The sequence below is a fragment of the Bombina bombina genome, chromosome 3, assembly GCF_027579735.1.
Source record: "Bombina bombina isolate aBomBom1 chromosome 3, aBomBom1.pri, whole genome shotgun sequence".
Taxonomy (NCBI): domain Eukaryota; kingdom Metazoa; phylum Chordata; class Amphibia; order Anura; family Bombinatoridae; genus Bombina; species Bombina bombina.
Genome location: NC_069501.1, coordinates 6,231,143 through 6,247,916, shown reverse-complemented (window position 1 = coordinate 6,247,916; position 16,774 = coordinate 6,231,143). Strand labels below are relative to the sequence as shown.

General features: G+C 37.2%; 1 protein-coding gene across 1 annotated transcript in view; it reads left to right on the top strand.

Moving 5' to 3' along the window:
• LOC128652775 (high affinity cGMP-specific 3',5'-cyclic phosphodiesterase 9A-like) overlaps positions 1–16,774 on the top strand; it is a 432,847-nt gene that overhangs the window by 203,694 nt on the left and 212,379 nt on the right. The window contains exon 6 of the mRNA XM_053705705.1: positions 7,543–7,625. Within this exon, the coding sequence (XP_053561680.1) occupies positions 7,543–7,625 (83 nt within the window). The remainder of the gene's footprint in view (positions 1–7,542; positions 7,626–16,774) is intronic.

The following is a 16,774-nucleotide window of genomic DNA, read 5'->3' as shown; positions in this document are numbered from 1 at the left end:
AAAACACACAAAAACATACACACACAAAGAGACAACCACATAAAACACACAAAAACATACACACACAAAGAGACAACCACATAAAACACACAAAAACATACACACACAAAGAGACAACCACATAAAACACACAAAAACATACACACACAAAGAGACAACCACATAAAACACACAAAAACATACACACACAAAGAGACAAACACATAAAACAAACAAAAACATACACACACAAAGAGACAACCACATAAAACACACAAAAACATACACACACAAAGAGACAACCACCTAAAACAAACAAAAACATACACACAAAGAGACAACCACATAAAACACACAAAAACATACACACAAAGAGACAACCACATAAAACAAACAAAAACATACACACACAAAGAGACAACCACATAAAACAAACAAAAACATACACACACAAAGAGACAACCACATAAAACACACAAACATACACACACAAAGAGACAACCACATAAAACAAACAAAAACATACACACACAAAGAGACAACCACATAAAACAAACAAAAACATACACACACAAAGAGACAACCACATAAAACACACAAACATACACACACAAAGAGACAACCACATAAAACAAACAAAAACATACACACACAAAGAGACAACCACATAAAACACACAAAAACATACACACACAAAGAGACAACCACATAAAACACACAAAAAACATACACACACAAAGAGACAACCACATAAAACACACAAAAACATACACACACAAAGAGACAACCACATAAAACACACAAAAACATACACACACAAAGAGACAACCACATAAAACACACAAAAACATACACACACAAAGAGACAAACACATAAAACACACAAAACATACACACACAAAGAGACAACCACATAAAACAAACAAAAACATACACACACAAAGAGACAACCACATAAAACACACAAAAACATACACACACAAAGAGACAACCACCTAAAACAAACAAAAACATACACACAAAGAGACAACCACATAAAACACACAAAAACATACACACACAAAGAGACAACCACATAAAACACACAAAAACATACACACACAAAGAGACAACCACATAAAACACACAAAAACATACACACACACACACAGAGACAACCACATAAAACACACAAAAACATACACACACACACACAGAGACAACCACATAAAACACACAAAAACATACACACACACACACAGAGACAACCACATAAAACACACAAAAACATACACACACACACAGAGACAACCACATAAAACACACAAAACATACACACACACACAGAGACAACCACATAAAACACACAAAAACATACACACACACAGAGACAACCGCATAAAACACACAAAAACATACACACACAACGAGACAACCGCATAAAACACACAAAAACATACACACACAACGAGACAACCGCATAAAACACACAAAAACATACACACACACAACGAGACAACCGCATAAAACACACAAAAACATACACACACAAAGAGACAACCGCATAAAACACACAAAAACATACACACATAAAGAGACAACCGCATAAAACACACAAAAACATACACACACAAAGAGACAACCGCATAAAACACACAAAAACATACACACATAAAGAGACAACCGCATAAAACACACAAAAACATACACACACAAAGAGACAACCGCATAAAACACACATTTATTTCATTTGCACCGTTTTAACGAATGTATATACCTTAGGACTTTGGATGTTCAGTTCTTATCTGTCTAATATTAAGTTACTGTTATTCATTACCTGTTCATGGCTGACCATTATATTGGTCTAAAGTTACACAGCAAATGTGATTTCCCTGCGTGGCTATATCAGTATTCCATGTTTGTACCTCGTTTTCTCAATAAAAACTTTAAAAAACAAAAAAACAAACATCTACTAAGTAAGTCCTACCTCCTCTGCAAATGACAGTGATCTGCCGTCTGACTCAGGCACACACTGTACAAAGTGCCAAGTCTGTCTCACACTGTGCATAGTGATTTAGTGCACACTCAGACATCCTCTCAAATGCTAATACTTTACTCCTTGTAATAACATTTCCCACGCTCAATAGCACTCTGCTGTAGTACCCTCTGGTGGCTGCCAACATTTTTAAAAATATATATATATATATTTTTTTTAAATAGTTGTTCTTGCCTCATGGGGCCCCCTGGCCCATTGGGCCCCTGACAGGAGTCACCCCTATCACCCCCTGATGGCGGCCCTGACTGTCTATGTGTGTAATCTTGTGCCTGTCTATGTGTGTAATCTTGTGCCTGTCTATGTGTGTAATCTTGTGCCTGTCTATGTGTGTAATCTTGTGCCTGTCTATGTGTGTAATCTTATGCCTGTCTATCGGCTAGATTTAGAGTTTTATCGGTAACGACCCGCGTAGCTAAAGCTGGCTTTTTTTCTGGCCGCACCTTTAAAATAACTCTGGTATTGAGAGTCCACAGAATGGATGCGTTAGGCTCCAAAAAAGGAGCGTAGAGCATATTTAACGCAACTTCAACTCTCGATACCAGAGTTGCTTACGGACGCGGCCAGCCTCAAAAACCTGCTCGTGCACGATTCCCCCATAGGAAACAATGGGGCTGTTTGAGCTGAAAAAAAACCTAACACCTGCAAAAAAGCCGCGTTCAGCTCCTAACGCAGCCCCATTGTTGTCTATGGGGAAAAACTTCCTACGTCTGCACCTAACACCCTAACATGTACCCCGAGTCTAAACACCCCTAACCTTACACTTATTAACCCCTAATCTGCCGCCCCCGCTATCGCTGACCCCTGCATATTATTTTTAACCCCTAATCTGCCGCTCCGTAAACCGCCGCTACCTACATTATCCCTATGTACCCCTAATCTGCTGCCCCTAACACCGCCGACCCCTATATTATATTTATTAACCCCTAATCTGACCCCCACAACGTCGCCTTCACCTGCCTACACTTATTAACCCCTAATCCGCCTCACTCCCGCCTCAATAACCCTATAATAAATAGTATTAACCCCCTAATCTGCCCTCCCTAACATCGCCGACACCTAACTTCAAACATTAACCCCTAATCTGCCGACTGGAGCTCACCGCTATTCTAATAAATGTATTAACCCCTAAAGCTAAGTCTAACCCTAACACCCCCTAAATTAAATATAATTTAAATCTAACGAAATTAATTAACTCTTATTAAATAAATTATTCCTATTTAAAGCTAAATACTTACCTATAAAATAAACCCTAATATAGCTACAATATAAATTATAAGTATATTATAGCTATTTTAGGATTTATATTTATTTTCCAGGTAACTTTGTATTTATTTTAACCAGGTACAATAGCTATTAAATAGTTAAGAACTATTTAATAGTTACCTAGTTAAAATAAGTACAAAATTACCTGTAAAATAAATCCTAACCTAAGTTACAATTAAACCTAACACTAGACTATCAATAAATTATTTAAATAAAATATCTACAAATAACTACAATGAAATAAACTAACTAAAGTACAAAAAATAAAAAAATATTTACAAACATTAGAAAAATATTACAACAATTTTAAACTAATTACACCTACTCTAAGCCCCCTAATAAAATAACAAAGCCCCCCAAAATAAAAAATGCCCTACCCTATTCTAAATTAAAAGAGTTCAAAGCTCTTTTACCTTACCAGCCCTGAACAGGGCCCTTTGCGGGGCATGCCCCAAGAAATTCAGCTCTTTTGCCTGTAAAAAAAAACCATACAATACCCCCCCAACATTAAAACCCACCACCCACATACCCCTAATCTAACCCAAACCCCCCTTAAATAAACCTAACACTAAGCCCCTGAAGATCTTCCTACCTTATCTTCACCATACCAGGTTCACCGATCCGTCCTCGGAAGTCTTGATCCAAGCCTCGGAAGTGTTGATCCAAGCCCAAGCGGGGGGCTGAAGAGCGACGTCCATCCTCGGGCTGAAGTCTGGATCCAAGCGTCAACTGAAGAAATCCATCCTCGGGCTGAAGTCGGAAGTCCATCATCTGGATGAAATCTTCTATCAAGCCGCATCTTCAATCTTCTTTCTTCTGGAGCGGAGCGGAACCATCTTCTTCCAAGCCGACGCGGAACATCCTCTTCAACCGACGACTAGACGACGAATGACTGTTCCTTTAAATGACGTCATCCAAGATGGCGTCCCTCGAATTCCGATTGGCTGATAGGATTCTATCAGCCAATCGGAATTAAGGTAGGAATATTCTGATTGGCTGATGGAATCAGCCAATCAGAATCAAGTTCAATCCGATTGGCTGATCCAATCAGCCAATCAGATTGAGCTTGCATTCTATTGGCTGTTCCGATCAGCCAATAGAATGCGAGCTCAATCTGATTGGCTGATTGGATCAGCCAATCGGATTGAACTTGATTCTGATTGGCTGATTCCATCAGCCAATCAGAATATTCCTACCTTAATTCCGATTGGCTGATAGAATCCTATCAGCCAATCGGAATTCGAGGGACGCCATCTTGGATGACGTCATTTAAAGGAACCGTCATTCGTCGTCTAGTCGTCGGTTGAAGAGGATGTTCCGCGTCGGCTTGGAAGAAGATGGTTCCGCTCCGCTCCAGAAGAAAGAAGATTGAAGATGCGGCTTGATAGAAGATTTCATCCAGATGATGGACTTCCGACTTCAGCCCGAGGATGGTTTTCTTCAGTCGCCGCTTGGATCCAGACTTCAGCCCAAGGATGGACGTCGCTCTTCAGCCCCCCGCTTGGGCTTGGATCAACACTTCCAAGGCTTGGATCAAGACTTCCGAGGACGGATCGGTGAAACTGGTATGGTGAAGATAAGGTAGGAAGATCTTCAGGGGCTTAGTGTTAGGTTTATATAAGGGGGGTTTGGGTTAGATTAGGGGTATGTGGGTGGTGGGTTGTAATGTTGGGGGGCGGTATTGTATGTTTTTTTTTTTTTACAGGCAAAAGAGCTGAATTTCTTGGGGCATGCCCCGCAAAGGACCCTGTTCAGGGCTGGTAAGGTAAAAGAGCTTTGAACTTTCTTAATTTAGAATAGGGTAGGGCATTTTTTATTTTGGGGGGCTTTGTTATTTTATTAGGGGGCTTAGAGTAGGTGTAATTAGTTTAAAATTGTTGTAATATTTTTCTAATGTTTGTAAATATTTTTTTATTTTTTGTAACTTAGTTCTTTTTTATTTTTTGTACTTTAGTTAGTTTATTTGTGCGGACGGCAGATTAGGGGTTAATAAGTGTAGGTAGCTGGCAGCGACGTTGAGGGGGGCAGGTTAGGGGTTAATAAATATAATATAGGGGTCGGCGGTGTTAGGGGCAGCAGATTAGGGGTACATAAGGATAACGTAGGTGGCGGTTGGCAGATTAGGGGTTAAAAAAATTTAATCGAGTGTCGGCGATGTGGGGGGGCCTCGGTTTAGGGGTACATAGGTAGTTTATGGGTGTTAGTGTACTTTAGAGCACAGTAGTTAAGAGCTTTATGAACCGGCGTTAGCCCAGAAAGCTCTTAACTACTGACTTTTTTCCTGCGGCTGGAGTTTTGTTGTTAGATGTCTAACGCTCACTTCAGCCACGACTCTAAATACCGGAGTTAGAAAGATCCCATTGAAAAGATAGGATACGCAAATGACGTAAGGGGATCTGCGGTATGGAAAAGTCGCGGCTGAAAAGTGAGCGTTAGACCCTTTTTTGACTGACTCCAAATACCGGCGGTAGCCTAAAACCAGCGTTAGGAGCCTCTAACGCTGGTTTTCACGGCTACCGCCAAACTCCAAATCTAGGCCTTAGTGTGTAATCCTGTGCCTGTCTATGTGTGTAATCCTGTACCTGTCTATGTGTGTAATCCTGTGCCTGTCTATGTGTGTAATCTTGTGCCTGTCTATGTGTTTAATCTTATGACTGTCTATGTGTGTAATCTTGTGCCTGTCTATGTGTGTAATCTTATGCCTGTCTATGTGTGTAATCTTGTGCCTGTATATGTGTGTAACCTTGTGCCTGTCTATGTGTGTAATCCTGTGCCTGTCTATGTGTGTAACCTTGTGCCTATGTGTGTAACCTTGTGCCTGTCTATGTGTGTAATCCTGTGCCTGCCTATGTGTGTAACCTTGTGCCTGTCTATGTGTGTAATCTTGTGCCTGTATATGTGTGTAATCTTGTGCCTGTCTGTGTGTAATCTTATGCCTGTCTATGCGTGTAATCTTATGCCTGTCTATGCGTGTAATCTTATGCCTGTCTATGCGTGTAATCTTATGCCTGTCTATGCGTGTAATTTTACGCGTGTAATCTTATGCCTGTCTATGTGTGTAATCTTATGCCTGTCTGTGTATAATCTTATGACTGTCTATGTGTGGAATCTTATGCCTGTCTATGTGTGGAATCTTATGCCTGTCTATGTGTGTAATTTTATGCCTGTCTATGCGTGTAATCGTGTGCCTGTCTATGCGTGTAATCTTTTGCCTGTCTATGCGTGTAATCGTGTGCCTGTCTATGCGTGTAATCGTGTGCCTGTCTATGCGTGTAATCGTGTGCCTGTCTATGCGTGTAATCGTGTGCCTGTCTATGCGTGTAATCGTGTGCCTGTCTATGCGTGTAATCGTGTGCCTGTCTATGCGTGTAATCTTGTGCCTGTCTATGTGTGTAATCTTATAACTGTCTATGTGTGTAATCTTATAACTGTCTGTGTGTAATCCTGTGCCTGTCTATGTGTGTAATCCTGTACCTGTCTATGTGTGTAATCCTGTGCCTGTCTGTGTGTGTAATCTTGTGCCTGTCTGTGTGTGTAATCTTATGCCTGTCTATGTGTATAATCTTGTGCCTGTCTATGTGTGTAATCTTATGCCTGTCTGTGTGTAATATTATGCCTGTCTATGTGTGTAATATTATGCCTGTCTATGTGTATAATCTTATGCCTGTCTGTGTGTAATCTTATGCATGTCTATGTGTGTAATCTTATGACTGTCTATGTGTGTAATCTTGTGCCTGTCTATGTGTGTAATCTTGTGACTGTCTATGTGTGTAATCTTGTGCCTGTCTATGTGTGTAATCTTATGCCTGTCTATGTGTGTAATCTTATGCATGTCTATGTGTGTAATCTTGTGCCTGTCTGTGTGTAATCCTGTGCCTGTCTATGTGTGTAATCTTGTGCCTGTCTATGTGTGTAATCCTGTGCCTGTCTATGTGTGTAATCGTGTGCCTGTCTATGTGTGTAATCGTGTGCCTGTCTATGTGTGTAATCGTGTGCCTGTCTATGTGTGTAATCGTATGCCTGTCTATGTGTGTAATCTTATGCCTGTCTATGTGTGTAATCTTATGCCTGTCTATGTGTGTAATCTTATGCCTGTCTATGTGTGTAATCTTATGCCTGTCTGTGTGTGTAATCTTATGCCTGTCTGTGTGTGCAATTTTATGCTTGTCTATGTGTGTAATCTATGCATTATAACATGCGTCTGTCTATGCATTTGTCTCATCCTCATAAACACACTAAATTAGTGTTTATTCAATGTCATTTAGGAGCACCTGTCTGCTGTGGATATTGTCACACTAATGGTGGCTTCTCTCTGCCATGACCTAGATCACCCGGGCCTCAACAATGTGTGAGTAGATCATATAGAGAACATTAACCCTAGTGGTAGGATATAGAGATAGAGCACATCACCTTATCTAACATGAATAACATATAATGTATCCCATAAGCTTATGGAGTAGCGTATCACATGACCTGTGTATGTTAATGTCTATGAGATGAGGAGACTTGTTTAACACAACATATTATATGTGCACCTATATCATGGTACTTACCTACTGCCCATATGATCTCTCTCATTACATCTACATTACATTATTTACCTACTGCCCATCTGATATCTCATTACATCTACTTTACATTATTTACCTACTGCCCATCTGATATCTCATTACATCTACATTACATTATTTACCTACTGCCCATCTGATCTCTCATTACATCTACATTACATTATTTACCTACTGCCCATCTGATATCTCATTACATCTACATTACATTATTTACCTACTGCCCATCTGATCTCTCATTACATCTACATTACATTATTTACCTACTGCCCATCTGATATCTCATTACATCTACATTACATTATTTACCTACTGCCCATCTGATCTCTCATTACATCTACATTACATTATTTACCTACTGTCCATCTGATATCTCATTACATCTACATTACATTATTTACCTACTGCCCATCTGATCTCTCTCATTACATCTACATTACATTATTTACCTACTGCCCATCTTATCTCTCTCATTACATCTACATTATATTATTTATCTACTGCCCATCTGATCTCTCTCATTACATCTACATTACATTAGTTACCTACTGCCCATCTGATCTCTCTCATTACATCTACATTACATTATTTACCTACTGCCTATCTGATCTCTCTCATTACATCTACATTACATTATTTATCTACTGCCCATCTGATCTCTCTCATTACATCTACATTACATTATTTACCTACTGCCCATCTTATCTCTCTCATTACATCTACATTATATTATTTATCTACTGCCCATCTGATCTCTCTCATTACATCTACATTACATTAGTTACCTACTGCCCATCTGATCTCTCTCATTACATCTACATTACATTATTTACCTACTGCCTATCTGATCTCTCTCATTACATCTACATTACATTATTTATCTACTGCCCATCTGATCTCTCATTACATCTACATTACATTATTTACCTACTGCCCATCTGATCTCTCTCATTACATCTACATTACATTATTTACCTACTGCACCATCTGATCTCTCTCATTACATCTACATTACATTATTTACCTACTGCCCATCTGATCTCTCTCATTACATCTACATTACATTATTTACCTACTGCCCATCTGATCTCTCCATTACATCTACATTACATTATTTACCTACTGCCCATCTGATCTCTCTCATTACATCTACATTACATTATTTACCTACTGCCCATCTGATCTCTCATTACATCTACATTACATTATTTACCTACTGTCATCTGATCTCTCTCATTACATCTACATTACATTATTTACCTACTGCCTATCTGATCTCTCATTACATCTACATTACATTATTTACCTACTGCCCATCTGATCTCTCTCATTACATCTACATTACATTATTTACCTACTGCCCATCTGATCTCTCTCATTACATCTACATTACATTATTTACCTACTGCCCATCTGATCTCTCTCATTACATCTACATTACATTATTTACCTACTGTCCATCTGATCTCTCTCATTACATCTACATTACATTAGTTACCTACTGTCCATCTGATCTCTCTCATTACATCTACATTACATTAGTTACCTACTGCCCATCTGATCTCTCATTACATCTACATTATATTATTTACCTACTGCCTATCTGATCTCTCATTACATCTACATTATATTATTTACCTACTGCCTATCTGATCTCTCATTACATCTACATTATATTATTTACCTACTGCCTATCTGATCTCTCTCATTACATCTACATTACATTATTTATCTACTGCCCATCTGATCTCTCATTACATCTACATTACATTATTTACCTACTGCCCATCTGATCTCTCATTACATCTACATTACATTATTTATCTACTGCCCATCTGATCTCTCATTACATCTACATTACATTATTTACCTACTGCCTATCTGATCTCTCATTACATCTACATTACATTATTTACCTACTGCCCATCTGATCTCTCTCATTACATCTACATTACATTATTTACCTACTGCCCATCTGATCTCTCTCATTACATCTACATTACATTATTTACCTACTGCCCATCTGATCTCTCTCATTACATCTACATTACATTATTTACCTACTGCCCATCTGATCTCTCTCATTACATCTACATTATATTATTTACCTACTGCCTATCTGATCTCTCATTACATCTACATTACATTATTTACCTACTGCCCATCTGATCTCTCATTACATCTACATTACATTAGTTACCTACTGCCCATCTGATCTCTCTCATTACATCTACATTACATTATTTACCTACTGCCCATCTGATCTCTCTCATTACTCTACATTACATTATTTACCTACTGCCCACTGATCTCTCTCATTACATCTACATTACATTATTTACCTACTGCCCATCTGATCTCTCTCATTACATCTACATTACATAATTTACCTACTGCCCATCTGATCTCTCTCATTACATCTACATTACATTATTTACCTACTGCCCATCTGATCTCTCTCATTACATCTACATTACATTATTTACCTACTGGCCCATCTGATCTCTCATTACATCTACATTACATTAGTTTACCTACTGCCCATCTGATCTCTCTCATTACATCTACATTACATTATTTACCTACTGCCCATCTGATCTCTCATTACATCTACATTACATTATTTACCTACTGCCCATCTGATCTCTCTCATTACATCTACATTACATTATTTACCTACTGCCCATCTGATATCTCATTACATCTACATTACATTATTTACCTACTGCCCATCTGATCTCTCATTACATCTACATTACATTATTTACCTACTGCCCATCTGATCTCTCATTACATCTACATTACATTATTTATCTACTGCCCATCTGATCTCTCTCATTACATCTACATTACATTATTTACCTACTGCCCATCTGATCTCTCTCATTACATCTACATTACATTATTTACCTACTGCCCATCTGATCTCTCTCATTACATCTACATTACATTATTTACCTACTGCCCATCTGATCTCTCTCATTACATCTACATTACTTTATTTACCTACTGCCCATCTGATCTCTCATTACATCTACATTACATTATTTACCTACTGCCATCTGATCTCTCCATTACATCTACATTACATATTTACCTACTGCCCAACTGATCTCTCGTCATTACATCTACATTACATTATTTACCTACTGCCCATCTGATCTCTCATTAATCTACATTCATTATTTACCTACTGCCCATCTGATCTCTCTCATTACATCTACATTACATTATTTACCTACTGCCCATCTGATCTCTCTATTACATCTACATTACATTATTTACCTACTGCCCTTAAATACTGCATCTTCTCTCATTACATCTACATTACATTATTTACCTACTGCCCATCTGATCTCTCATTACATCTACATTACATTATTTACCTACTGCCCATCTGATCTCTCTCATTACATCTACATTACATTATTTACCTACTGCCCATCTGATCTCTCCATTACATCTACATTACATTATTTACCTACTGCCCATCTGATCTCTCTCATTACATCTACATTACATTATTTACCTACTGCCCATCTGATCTCTCTCATTACATCTACATTACATTATTTACCTACTGCCCATCTGATCTCTCATTACATCTACATTACATTATTTACCTACTGCCCATCTGATCTCTCATTACATCTACATTACATTATTTACCTACTGCCCAACTGATCTCTCTCATTACATCTAAATTACATTATTTACCTACTGCCAATCTGATCTCTCATTACATCTACATTACATTATTTACCTACTGCCCATCTGATCTCTCATTACATCTACATTACATTATTTACTACTGCCCATCTGAACTCTCTCATTACATCTACATTACATTATTTACCTACTGCCCATCTGATCTCTCTCATTACATCTACATTACATTATTTACCTACTGCCCATCTGATTATCTCATTACATCTACATTACATTATTTACCTACTGCCATCTGATCTCTCATTACATCTACATTAACATTATTTACCTACTGCCCATCTGATCTCTCATTACATCTACATTACATTATTTACCTACTGCCCATCTGATCTCTCTCATTACATCTACATTACATTATTTACCTACTGCCCATCTGATCTCTCTCATTACATCTACATTACATTATTTACCTACTGCCCATCTGATCTCTCTCATTACATCTACATTACATTATTTACCTACTGCCCATCTGATCTCTCTCATTACATCTACATTACATTATTTACCTACTGCCCATCTGATCTCTCTCATTACATCTACATTACATTATTTACCTACTGCCCATCTGATCTCTCTCATTACATCTACATTACATTATTTACCTACTGCCCATCTGATCTCTCATTACATCTACATTACATTATTTACCTACTGCCCATCTGATCTCTCATTACATCTACATTACATTATTTACCTACTGCCCATCTGATCTCTCTCATTACATCTACATTACATTATTTACCTACTGCCCATCTGATCTCTCTCATTACATCTACATTACATTATGTACCTACTGCCCATCTGATCTCTCTCATTACATCTACATTATCATTATTTACCTACTGCCCATCTGATCTCTCTCATTACATCTACATTACATTATTTACCTACTGCCCATCTGATCTCTCATTACATCTACATTACATTATTTACCTACTGCCCATCTGATCTCTCATTACATCTACATTACATTATTTACCTACTGCCCATCTGATCTCTCATTACATCTACATTACATTATTTACCTACTGCCCATCTGATCTCTCTCATTACATCTACATTACATTATTTACCTACTGCCCATCTGATCTCTCTCATTACATCTACATTATATTATTTACCTACTGCCCATCTGATCTCTCATTACAATCTACATTATATTATTTACCTACTGCCCATCTGATCTCTCTCATTACAATCTACATTACATTATTTACCTACTGCCCATTGCAATCTCTCATTACATCTACATTACATTATTTACCTACTGCCCATCTGATCTCTCTCATTACATCTACATTACATTATTTACCTATCTGCCCATCAGTCTCTCATTACATCTACATTACATTATGTACACTACTGCCCATCTGATATCTCATTACATCTACATTACATTATTTACCATACTGCCATCTGATCTCTCATTACATCTACTATACATTATTTAACCGTACTGCCCACCTGATCTCTCATTACATCAACATTACATTATTTACCTACTGCCCAACTGATCTCTCTCATACATCTACATTACATTATTTTACCTACTGCCCATCTGTGATTCTCTACTCATTACATCTTACATACTTTATTTTACCTGCTGCCCATTTTCTGATCTTCTCATTACATCTTCATTACATTAGTTACCTACTGCACCATCTGATCTCTCTCATTACATTCTACATTACATTATTTACCTACTGCCATCAGATCTCCTCATTACGATCTACATTACAGTTATTTTCCTACTGCCCATCTGATCTCTCTCATTACATCTACATTACATTATTTACCTACTGCCCATCTGATCTCTCATTACATCTACATTACATTATTTACCTACTGCCCATCTGATCTCTCATTACATCTACATTACATTATTTACCTACTGCCCATCTGATCCTCTCATTACATCTACATTTTATCTATTTACCTACTGCCCATCTGATCTCTTCATTACATCTACATTACATTATTTACCTACTGCCCATCTGATCTCTCATTACATCTACATTACATTATTTACCTACTGCCCATCTGATCTCTCTCATTACATCTACATTACATTATTTACCTACTGCCCATCTGATCTCTCATTACATCTACATTACATTATTTACCTACTTGCCCACTATCGATCTCTCATTACATCTACATTACATTATTTACCTACTGCCCATCTGTTCTCTCTCATTACATCTACATTACATTATTTACCTACTGCCCATCTGATCTCTCATTACATCTACATTACATTATTTACCTACTGCCCATCTGATTTCTCATTACATCTACATTACATTATTTACCTACTGCCCATCTGATCTCTCATTACATCTACATTACATTATTTACCTACTGCCCATCTGATCTCTCATTACATCTATATTACATTATTTACCTACTGCCTATCTGATCTCTCTCATTACATCTACATTACATTATTTACCTACTGCCCATCTGATCTCTCTCATTACATCTACATTACATTATTTACCTACTGCCCATCTGATTTCTCATTACATCTACATTACATTATTTACCTACTGCCCATCTGATCTCTCATTACATCTACATTACATTATTTACCTACTGCCCATCTCATCTCTCATTACATCTACATTACATTATTTACCTACTGCCCATCTGATCTCTCTCATTACATCTACATTACATTATTTACCTACTGCCCATCTGATCTCTCATTACATCTACATTTACATTATTTACCTACTGCCTATCTGATCTCTCATTACATCTACATTACATTATTTACCTACTGCCCATCTGATCTCTCATTACATCTACATTACATTATTTACCTACTGCCCATCTGATCTCTCATTACATCTACATTACATTATTTACCTACTGCCCAACTGATCTCTGTCATTACATCTACATTACATTATTTACCTACTGCCCATCTGATCTCTCTCATTACATCTACATTAAATTATTTACCTACTACCCATCTGATCTCTCATTACATCTACATTACATTATTTACCTACTGCCCATCTGATCTCTCTCATTACATCTACATTACATTATTTACCTACTGCCCATCTGATCTCTCTCATTACATCTACATTACATTATTTACCTACTGCCCATCTGATCTCTCATTACATCTACATTACATTATTTACCTACTGCCCATCTCATCTCTCATTACATCTACATTACATTATTTACCTACTGCCCATCTGATCTCTCTCATTACATCTACATTACATTATTTACCTACTGCCCATCTGATCTCTCATTACATCTACATTACATTAGTTACCTACTGCCCATCTGATCTCTCATTACATCTACATTACATTATTTACCTACTGCCCATCTGATCTCTCTCATTACATCTACATTACATTATTTACCTACTGCCCATCTGATCTCTCTCATTACATCTACATTACATTAGTTACCTACTGCCCATCTGATCTCTCATTACATCTACATTACATTATTTACCTACTGCCCATCTGATCTCTCTCATTACATCTACATTACATTATTTACCTGCTGCCCATCTGATCTCTCATTACATCTACATTACATGATTTACCTACTGCCCATCTTATCTCTCTCATTACATCTACATTACATTATTTACCTACTGCCCATCTGATCTCTCATTACATCTACATTACATTATGTACCTACTGCCCATCTGATCTCTCATTACATCTACATTACATTATTTACCTACTGCCCATCTGATCTCTCTCATTACATCTACATTACATTATTTACCTACTGTTCATCTGATCTCTCATTACATCTACATTACATTATTTACCTACTGGCCATCTGATCTCTCTCATTACATCTACATTACATTATTTACCTACTGCCCATCTGATCTCTCTCATTACATCTACATTACATTATTTACCTACTGTCATCTGATCTCTCATTACATCTACATTATATTATTTACCTACTGCCCATCTGATCTCTCTCATTACATCTACATTACATTATTTACCTGCTGCCCATCTGATCTCTCTCATTACATCTACATTATATTATTTACCTACTGCCCATCTGATCTCTCTCATTACATCTACATTATATTATTTACCTACTGCCCATCTGATCTCTCTCATTACATCTACATTACATTATTTACCTACTGCCCATCTGATCTCTCTCATTACATCTACATTACATTATTTACCTACTGCCCATCTGATCTCTCTCATTACATCTACATTACATTATTTACCTACTGCCCATCTGATCTCTCATTACATCTACATTACATTATTTACGTACTGCCCATCTGATCTCTCTCATTACATCTACATTACATTATTTACCTACTGCCCATCTGATCTCTCTCATTACATCTACATTACATTATTTACCTACTGCCCATCTGATCTCTCATTACATCTATATTATATTATTTACCTACTGCCCATCTGATCTCTCATTACATCTACATTACATTATTTACCTACTGCCCATCTGATCTCTCATTACATCTACATTACATTATTTACCTACTGCCCATCTGATATCTCATTACATCTACATTATATTATTTACCTACTGCCCATCTGATCTCTCTCATTACATCTACATTACATTATTTACCTACTGCCCATCTGATCTCTCATTACATCTGCATTACATTATTTACCTACTGCCCATCTGATCTCTCATTACATCTATATTATATTATTTACCTACTGCCCATCTGATCTCTCTCATTACATCTACATTACATTATTTACCTACTGCCCATCTGATCTCTCTCATTACATCTACATTACATTAATTTACCTACTGCCCATCTGATCTCTCTCATTACATCTACATTACATTATTTACCTACTGCCCATCTGATCTCTCTCATTACATCTACATTACATTATTTACCTACTGCCCATCTGATCTCTCTCATTACATCTACATTACATTATTTACCTACTGCCCATCTGATCTCTCTCATTACATCTACATTACATTATTTACCTACTGCCCATCTGATCTCTCATTACATCTACATTACATTATTTACCTACTGCCCATCTGATCTCTCACATTACATCTACATTACATTATTTACCTGCTGCCCATCTGATCTCTCATTACATCTACATTACATGATTTACCTACTGCCCATCTTATCTCTCTCATTACATCTACATTACATTATTTACCTACTGCCCATCTTATC